This window comes from Salvelinus namaycush, chromosome 1 (assembly GCF_016432855.1).
Source record: "Salvelinus namaycush isolate Seneca chromosome 1, SaNama_1.0, whole genome shotgun sequence".
Lineage (NCBI taxonomy): Eukaryota > Metazoa > Chordata > Actinopteri > Salmoniformes > Salmonidae > Salvelinus > Salvelinus namaycush.
Genome location: NC_052307.1, coordinates 47,069,037 through 47,079,157, shown reverse-complemented (window position 1 = coordinate 47,079,157; position 10,121 = coordinate 47,069,037). Strand labels below are relative to the sequence as shown.

General features: G+C 42.0%; 1 protein-coding gene across 1 annotated transcript; it reads right to left on the bottom strand.

Annotated features, from left to right (window-relative positions):
* Nucleotides 1-1,198: 1,198 nt before the first annotated feature.
* On the bottom strand, nucleotides 1,199-7,883 carry LOC120051891 (chromaffin granule amine transporter-like). The gene is made up of 15 exons (XM_038998781.1): nucleotides 7,757-7,883; nucleotides 7,034-7,370; nucleotides 6,833-6,891; nucleotides 6,559-6,642; nucleotides 6,338-6,430; nucleotides 5,953-6,042; nucleotides 5,388-5,431; nucleotides 4,854-4,914; nucleotides 4,544-4,639; nucleotides 4,372-4,450; nucleotides 2,458-2,509; nucleotides 2,308-2,371; nucleotides 2,101-2,220; nucleotides 1,808-1,941; nucleotides 1,199-1,306 (listed from the first exon to the last, which is right to left on the bottom strand). Exons 1-15 carry the CDS (start codon nucleotides 7,881-7,883, stop codon nucleotides 1,199-1,201), a joined length of 1,548 nt encoding a protein of 515 aa, XP_038854709.1.
* Nucleotides 7,884-10,121: the final 2,238 nt, after the last annotated feature.

The window sequence follows — 10,121 nt, the reverse complement described above, 5'->3', positions numbered from 1 at the left end:
TCGCATCACATGAGCTTGTAGTGGCAATATGTTATTTATGTGGGCCAAGAAGATTTGAGGCATTTGAGCCACAATGATGCCAATCTTGCTCTCTTTATCTCATCTTTGCCTCTTTGTGTACATAATTTCCACTCCTTGGTTAGAAGTAAACCGACCCAACACAGAGGATGTGTCCCAAATGGGACCCTAGGCTATCCCCTATATAGTGCACTACTTTAGACGAGAGCCCTATGGGTCCTGGTCAAAGTAGTGCACTACATAGTGAATAGGGTGCCATTTGGGACAGAGACTTGCTACAGCCAAAGAGGAAATTAAAGGTGAGGCGAGATAGCTCTTGCACTATACCAGACAGCAGCCGATTGGTTGATACAGGGAGACACACTAGAAGAGAGGATATTACATGTTACAGCATTTGAACTGAAAGCTCTGAGCTTTTATGAGCTCTGAACAAGCATTGTTCTCTAGTCGAGCGATGTGAATTAAATATTCCGCTTTCATGATCGTGGATAGGTTATATTCAGCAATTAGGAATAGGCCTAGGAATAAGCATTGTTCTGGATCTAGACCAATTAGTTATCCGGATACACATTGAACATATCTTGACGTTCATATTTCAAACATTGAAAGCTACTGATTCATACGGTAGGCTCAACAAATGAACATAAACGTAGCTACAATCAAATGCCAAATGTATGTAAAGACATCATTTTCAAGCTTATAGTAGGTTTTAATGTTTGTTGAGCCTGCACAAGTGTTCCTTTTACCTCTTAGTACATTAAGCTAAATTATTCACAGAAATCTGACAGAGAGTAACTGAAAGTAACCAAGTTCATGCACACACACACACACACACACACACACACACACACACACACACACACACACACACACACACACACACACACACACACACACACACACACACACACACACACACACACACACACACACACACACACACACACACACAATAAAATGCAAACACTACTGTCACTATACATGCCATATTAAAAACACAGGTGCCATTGTTTGTTATTTCCAGTAATAAACTAAGTACAGAGGTCATTAGGAAACTTTGAATAAAGATAAGTGCTAACAAAATGTATTTTCTAGACATCATGTCAATTCAAAGGCATTATGAACAATGCCTCTGCTCTTTCACTGTAAAAAAATGTGTGTTGGGTTGACAAGGAGCATGTTACTCCTCCGTTTCCTCCTCGCTCTCGTCACTCAAAGGGAACTCTCGACACTCCTTCTGTGTGTTGTAGCTCTTCCTGTGCAGAGGGCATTCCTGGTCTATGATGGCCTACAAGACACATAAGACATTTGTAAAAGATTGTCATGGGCCGTAAGAAATTACCTGATTTTAGGGCATACAATTATTTTACAAGAGTAGGAAATAATCTTTATTTTCATATTTGACTCTTATACTCCTATTGGTATTATTAAATAATTAATTGGATTTCATAATATAATTATTTTTATTAATTTCTAATCATTTATTCCTTATTTTCTGTTATGACTGTATCTTTGAAGTGCATGACCATCATCTTTAAAACCATGATCATAATTATTCGGTAAAGACCCACATCAATAAGAGGCACTATCTTTTCTACAATTATACCTTTGGCTAATACACCTTCCCACTATATGTGAGGGCTGATTCTCTGTTAGCTGGCACTGATACAAACACATTGGATTGCAAACCTCACCTCCTAGGATGTGTTAGAACACGTTGGTCCAGACATTCTGGTGGGTCTGGATTATGACTGGAGCCAGGGGATAGCAAATAGGAAATACCACTCACCATCTTCTCCTCCCTGATGGCAGGATTACGCAGGAAGAAGCACAGTGGAGCGTAGAAGATGTTGATGATGCCAATGAATACCATGAGGTAAGGAAATCCAATGGCCCTGACCAAGGAGCCCCCTATCGAAGGACCTGGATCACAACAACACGGGAGACAGAGGATGCTGCTGGGTCAGACAAGCTAGGAAAATTTGAATCGCTGAGACCACCTGGCTGGGTCATACAATTTAAGTGATTTACTGTATTTGCTGTATTTGTGTAGAAGCAGACAACAAAGGAATGATCACTCACCAATAGCAAAACCCATACACAATGCGACATCAGCTATGGCATAAACACTGCCGTAGACCGAGGCATGGCGAATATCCACCAGGTATCCCATTATGGCCATCATAGAGGAGTCCACCATTCCTAATACACACAGCAGACAGTTCATAGTTGTAATGGTGATTCAGACCATCATTCATATGTGTTTCTATATAACACATTGGCACCCACCAATAGCAAACCCCAGGCCTGCATTTGGACCAATAAGACCATAGATGTTCTTTGCAAAAGGAACCTATAGGACAAGAAATATGATGGTTATTCATTGAACTACCTTGTGATCTTGCAGAGCCAAAAAAGTGCATAGGAAATAATACTCACGCAAAGGAGACTGATGCCAACAATAAACATTCCAATCATGGAGCACAGCCACCTGAGGAGAGAAAAATACCTTCTCCTGACTGCGAATCATCAACTTCATCACAAACGCGCAAGCGCGCACACACACACAGGCCCCATTTTGGGCAGTCCGCCCCTGCACACGCACACGCACACGCACACACACACACACACACACACACACACACACACACACACACACACACACACACACACACACACACACTAACACACCGATTCACACAACCCCCATAGGCTTACATGAGATATCCTTTACTGAGTGACTAGCAATAAAGAGATGGAGAAATGCTTTTATATATTTATCATTGATACAGTACCAGTCAAAAGTTTGGACACACCTACCCATTCAAGGGTTTTTCTTTATTTTGACTATTTTCTACATTGTAGAATAGTAGTGAATACATCAAAACTGTGAAATAACACATATGGGATCATGTAGTAACTGAAAAATTGTTAAACAAATCTTAATATATTTTATCTTTGATATTCTTCCAAGTATCCACCCTTTGCCTTGATGACAGTTTTGCACACTCTTGGCATTCTCTCAACAAGCTTCATGAGGTAGTCACCTGGATTGCATTTCAATTAACAGGCGTGCCTTGTTAAAAGTTTATTTGTGGAATTTCTTTCCTTCATAATGCGTTTGAGCCAATCAGTTGTTAAAAAAGTCCATATTAAGGCAAGAACAGCTCAAATAAGCTAAGAAAAATGACAGTCCTTCATTACATGAAGGTCAGTCAATCCGGAAAATGTCAAGAACTTTGAAAGTTTCTTCAAGTGCAGTCGCAAAAAACATCAATCGGTATGATGAAACTAGCTCTCATGAGGACCGCCACAGGAAAGGAAAATCCAGAGTTACCTCTGCTGCAGAGGATAAGTTCATTAGAGTTACCAGCCTCAGAAATTGCAGCTTCACAGAGTTCAAGTAACAGACACATCTCAACATCAACTGTTCAGAAGAGACTGCGTGAATCAGGCCTTCATGGTCAAATTGCTGCAAAGAAACCACTACTAAAGGACACCAAAAATAAGAAGAGACTTGCTTGGGCCAAGAAAAACAAGCAATGGACATTAGACCTGTGGAAATCTTTCCTTTGGTCTGATGAGTCCAAATGTAAGATTTTTGGTTCCAACCGCCGTGTCTTTGTGAGATGCTGAGTAGGTGAACGGATGATCTCTGCGTGTGTGGTTCCCAATGGGAAGCATGGAGGAGGAGGTCTGATGGTGTGGGGGTGCTTCGCTGGTGACACTGTCTGTGATTAATTTAGAATTCAAGGCACACTTAACCAGCATGGCTACCACAGCATTCTACAGTGATACGCCATCCCATCTGGTTTGCGCCTAGTGGGACTATCATTTGTTGTTCAACAGGACAATGACCCAACACACCTCCAGGCTGTGTAAGTGCTATTTTACCAAAAAGAAGAGTGACGGAGTGCTGCAGCAGATAACCTGGCCTCCACAATCACCCAACCTCTTGAGATAGTTTTGGAAAAGTTGGACCGCAGATTGAAGGAAAAGCAACCAACAAGTGCTCAGCATATGTGGGAACTCCTTCAAGACTTCAAGACCTCATTACAGGTGAAGCTGGTTGAGGGAATGCCAAGAGTGTGCAAATCTGTCAACATGTCATAAGGTGGCAACTTTGATGAATCTAAAATCTAAAATATATTTTGCTTTGTTTAACACTTTTTTAGTTACTACATGATTCCATATGTGTTATTTCATAGTTTTGATGTCTTCACTACTATTCTAAAACGTAGAAAATTTAAAAAAAAGAAAAACCCTTGAATGAGTAGGTGTGTCAAAACTTTTGACTGGTACTGTATGTAGGAACAAATAGACGCTAACGGGAGAAGATCAACGAAAACCTACCTTCCCATTTTGTTAGCCAACAAACCAAATAAATTGGTGCCAATAAGGTAAGAAATGCTTGCTGGTAGGAAAGCCATACCTATAAATCAAACGCAAAACACTGTCAGACACAGGAAGGACTATTGCAATCTAAAATATTAATTGTAAAGAAAAAGACAATACAGGAACGTACCAAGCTGCCATTTGGGAGAGCACATGGTCTGCATCATCCAGATGGGAAGTGTGGGCTCCAGAATGGCAACTCCCATGTTGGCGAAGCACAGAGAGCCTGAAACCAAAGCACCAAGGTCAGCTCACTTCTGTTTTACGACTATGTCTGCATCCCAAATGGCAATGTAATCCCTATTTAGTGCACTACTTCACCCATAGGGCCTGGTCAAAAGTATTGCACTGATAGGGAATAGGGTGACATTAGGGACACTTCCTCTGTGTTTAGCCTTCTTCTCTGGTTTGTTATTCTGACAGTCAAGGCCCAGTCCCACCTGCGCTTATGAGAATGTAGGGGTCCTTCAGTAGGGTCAGCAAAGGAGTGCCCTCCACACTCTGTAAGTTCATGTGAAATGTTAAGCCGGAGGAGACAGAAAGACAGAAAAAATATCAGTTTTTTTCTAATGTGAGGGAGTTGTGAAACGTCAACATTATAAAATAAGACAACGTGTAACTTAATGCAATGATGGCTTCTGTTCGGTGCATCTTGAACTACACTGATTCGTACACACTCTGGCCCAATCTGAATTTGTATTTCCCGAGGTTCCTCACATCCTAGCTCCTCGCCTCCTACTCTACAGTATTGGAACAGAAGGTCCAACGTCCCTCGCCTCAGGCTTTCTTCTCTAATGGTTTGTGGAGGTGGGAGGTGGGAGGTGGGATATAGCATTTGGGGAATCAAGGAAAGTTGAATTGAGATGAAGCCCCACTATTTTCAGTGATTGGGATTTGATCAAGTCAGTTATGTTCATTTTGAGAGTTTATTACATTTTTTTTTATCTTGAAAGAGATGGTAAAAGTATACTCACTCCTGGTGAAATCTTTGATGGCTGAAGTATACAAAGCTGTAACGCTGTGTAGTTAGAGAGTCAGTCAGTTGGCATTAAGGAACATTCCTAGAATATATCTTGTACTCTCCGAACAATACAAGCAGCTTTCCTGTCTAAACTGTTCATTCTGATTGGTAGCCACAAGAGATAATCTGGTAACACTTTATGTTACAGTGCCCTTAGTACTGTGTAACTACTCCTGTAATTACAGTGTAGCAACACATATAGTAATTCCTCATATTACACTGAACTAAGCGTAACCCTAACCTTAGCACCGACCCTAAGCCTAAGTAACCTTAAGTACATTGTAAGTACAGACCGTACTGTACAAGTGCAACGACAATTGTAATTACTCATTATTACACTGTACTGAGTGACTACGATACTTGTTACACTGTAATTACAGGAATAATTACAATGTAATGAGGTCACTGTAATGTAAAGTGTAACAGATAAACGGTATTGAAACAGTCAATGCAGTCATAGCACTGAGATTAAATCAGTTCTTGATGTAATATTATAAGAAATATTTTAATTTGATTACCTCCATCAAATACTGCAAGAAAAGCCAAGATTAAGAAAGGAGCAGTCTTCCCCACAAATTCATACATCACACTGCCAAATGGCGCTCCAACTGTCAAAGACATTTTCAAGAAAAAGTAGCTGATTTTACATATATTCCACTTGATGATTTGAAGTTTGTCATGTTGTAGCATAATACACATTTCATCATAACCATTTGCTATTTAGCAGATGATTTTATCCAAAGCAACTTACAGTAGTAATGTGTGCATACAGTACATTTTCGTATGGGTGGCCACAGTGGGAATTGAACCCAAAACTTGGGCATTACAAGTGTTTTGCTCTACCAACTGAGCCACACTGGAACACTAGGATCTTAGAAAGGGGGAGTAAGGGGAGTAACTCACTGAGGACACCCATGGCCAGTCCACCCAGAGCGATCCCCATGGCTACGCCTCTCTCCTCATCATTTGTGTACACACTGGCCAACATTCCCAGCCCTACAGGAGAAGACGTGCTTTTCACTTAGACATTAAGATGCTAGGACAAAATAGTTCAATTTCTATTGCAACACTGTGGAGTTAGGATATTATTGTGAAACACAAAACAAAACACCCACACACAGTACCTGCCACAGAGGAGAAAGAGGAACCAATTCCCTGAAGAGAGCGAGCAAAAAACAACAAGGCGTATGTACCTGAAAAGGCAAACACTGACAACCACCAGACACAACAACCGTTACTATGACTGCCCTGTGGTAAGATACAATCAAATCTAAAGATGACACATTGGAGTTGTGAAACAGTCATGGTATGTATATTAGAGATCACTACCTCAATTATATCTCATTATCAACTGTGTGTAACAAGTTAGAAGTGTGTGTCAGTGTCAGACACGCATACTTATTGTTGAAACAAACATGATGATGAAGCCAGCAAACATTGGTATGTGATATCCAACCCTTGGGAAAAAAGAGAAGGATATGATTAGAACCAGTGTGTATTGTATTTCTTCATTTTCAATAAATGAGAACTTGAACACTGTCCTAGCTAGCTGATTTTGTCACACACACAAAACACTTGCTGTGAAGCCGGAACATGTACCTGTTGGTCAGGGGACCCACAAAGGGGTTGATCAGAAGCTGCACCAGAGCCTTGGAAGCAAAGAGGAGTCCCACACGAACATTCTCCTTGTCCAAGAAGGCACTGTCCTCCTGGCATGTGCTGCCTTTCACCTGGCTGGAGTTCCTGGAGATGTTGAAGAGGAGGGCCTCAGACAGGTTGCTCTCAGAGCCTCTGAGGCTGTAGGAAGTGTTGTCGTAGAAGGAGTGGACCGATGCCAATGTGAAGCCCTCCTCAGATGGCCTCTGTGTGCTTGGCTGGATGAAGGGGTCTTGTGTCGGGTGGTCAAGGGCATATAAAAAGGTTGGGATGATGGGCACTGCGAGAGAGGAGAGATGACACATTTGGGTTTGGGGGAGACTGTGGACTTTAAAAGGCAATGGAAGGAAGAGAGGTCAACATTTTTGTCTCGGTCATAAGAGATGGCACAGTGGATCTACTCCATGAGGGGGAATGTGGTCGCGCTGCTCTCTGTCAACCCGAGTTATTCTCTGTGGGGTCTAGAGGTCATGCCAGGTAAAGGCAATTGCCATGGTCACGCTAGCTGCACTGTTGGCCCTGCAGCTAAATATTAAAATGTGTGATGTCCCTTTTTCAATGCAGATGTCACTGCCCGATCTAAGGTACACGCCACGTGCACTTTTGAAAGTGTGTGTTTGTGCGTATGTGTGTGTGTGTGTGTGTGTGTGGGTTGTCTGGACTCACCGACAACAGTAAGCAGCATGTTATCCAGTAGCAGGGCAACACACACGACCACCAGCACCAATCTGGAGGAGCCTCTGCTCTGTCGCAGCCACTCCCGCACCCACGCCAAGGGGTTGAATAGTGGCATAGCTCTCCACGTTCCCTGGGCCAATAGCTACAGAACAATTCTCTTTTTCGGATGAGAAACAGATATGCTGATTATTAAAACATATTTGACAACATCAACATTTGTTTACCAATTTAGTCACAACAATATGTCCCCACAACCGTGTCTGTACATTATCGTTACACCACTACATTTGAGTTAGTCCTAAACTAACTACACATAACTTACCCCAGGTATACTCTTTTCATCTGAAAATATAAAACCTTAATAGTAAATGATCTGAAGGGGTCTCATCTCTCTGTGAGTGTACTACCTCCAACGTTACCTATCCCTGCCCTGCAGCCACCACTCATGCACCATCCATTTCAATTTAATAAGCTGGGATGTGGTAGCTAATGGAGTGAACTGGTGGCTGCTGCCTGGATGGTCAGGCATGGTATTTCTGGAGAGACATTTGGCTCCGAGGATGTTTTTTTTTCTCTCAGCAATAGGATTAGACTTCCTCCAGGGCCCTCTCCGAACCCTGCCTGCTGTGTTCTGTTCTGATCAAGGTAAAGTGCAGCCTGCTTGCCTGCCGTGGTGCTCACATACTGTAAATAAGGACTGGTCCATATGTTAAACAAATGTCTAATCGCACAGCTCCATCATGTCTCGTTTTACCACGTGCTAGTCAAGAACAAATAGTACACACAGTACACACAGTACCAATCTTCTATGAAAATCACAATGACTTTCAGTAACAGAGGTGATTACGGATTAAGTTTATAATTTCTGCAAATTAGGTTTGCAGAGAAATCTAAATCTTATCTTCAGACATCTTACATTACTATATTGACACATCATATAGCCCATGGTTACCATGCGTAACTGGTGGGAACAAACCAATGGATAACATTACAATTCATGCTGAGTCATATTCCATGCATTATTTGCACCTTTAATGATTACAGAACAAACTATAATTAACATTTCTAAAATTGATTAGCCTCATCCTTCATCAATTTCAGTTAGGTCTATAGTAAAGTGTTGAGGATCCCTTAAGTCCAATTCGACCTGAGTCAAGACCTCTTACCTTCAGATACATCCTGCAGATCCACATCGGATACAAGTGGTCATCTCATCCTCCTGTTGCTCTATTTAAGTCCTCTTGTGGCTGCCCTTTTTTCATAGGGTAGTCACAGCCCCCTCACAAACACATGCACGCACGCACACATACTGTACACACTCCCTGACCTGAGCTCACTCTGCGTCACAGGGGGAAGTAATTGTCTACATCTGCTGCTCTTTATTGAGAGGGGTGGGTGGGTGAGGGGGGGGGGGGGGGGGGGGGGGGGGGGGGGGGGGGGGGCTGTATAACCTGAGGCTGGTGTTGTTCACAATAAGCTTTATCTGCCATCTCAGCCACATTAACCCTTTTCAAACTGTGGAACAACCTGGTCTTTTCCCCTGGCCTGTTTGCATTGCACCTTTGTCCAATTGGCTCTGTCAACAGGTTCCTGTGATGCTAGCGTACCAGGAAGAGAGTCTTGTAAACTGTAAACAAAAGGCAGCACACCTCCAAACCTGCTGCTGGAAAACCTGGAGCCACTGTTTGTTCACTGGTTGATATGCAAATATCATATTATCAAAGTGTAAAATTGGTCCAATTAGAAAATGAAGGATTTTGAGAATTCCTGAAATCCACACCACTCGCCCATCTAAAGAATTGTTCACACTGCAGGCCTTAATGCTCAAATCAGTTTTGTTTTTCAAATCCGTTTTGAAATACTTACTGTCCAAATAGCAAGTTACAAGTGACCAAATAGGATTTGTCATTTGCTGACATGGCTATGCTAGTCATAGTAACGACAGGTGTGTTCACAGTGGTGTTGGCAAATTGGTGGTGGTGCTCGTGCTTCCCATCACTCAGAAGTTATGTAGCAAGCTAAGATGACAACAATTTCTGCCATGGACGTTTCCCAGTTGCTTTGAATGCTCAAAGAACACTTTTAAAGCGTCAAAGTATAAGATGATCCAACTGTCAAAATGAGTCATTTTTGGCCAGCCAAGGCAGTCAACTAGCCAGCTAGGTAGCTGTTAAGCTTCCTAGAACATTCACTAATTTGTTTGTAAGCAATTAACAAGATAATTAGCTACCATATGGTCTTGTCAAACTCTCAACAGAGTAGCTAGCAAGCAACAATATATGCCAAATAAAAGTTAATAAACCACTTGAGGGCAAATAAATCAGATTTTACCATTCAGACACAAATCACCTGG

Bases quoted from the DNA above. Each gene is read 5' to 3' on its own strand.
- LOC120051891 (XM_038998781.1), bottom strand. From the start codon at position 7,883: ATGCCACTATTCAACCCCTTGGCGTGGGTGCGGGAGTGGCTGCGACAG. The intron at 2,372-2,457 runs GTGAGTATTATT...CTTGTCCTATAG, and splicing joins TTGGCATCAGTCTCCTTTGC to GTTCCTTTTGCAAAGAACAT. The intron at 2,221-2,307 runs GTGGGTGCCAAT...TGTGTGTATTAG, and splicing joins AGGCCTGGGGTTTGCTATTG to GAATGGTGGACTCCTCTATG.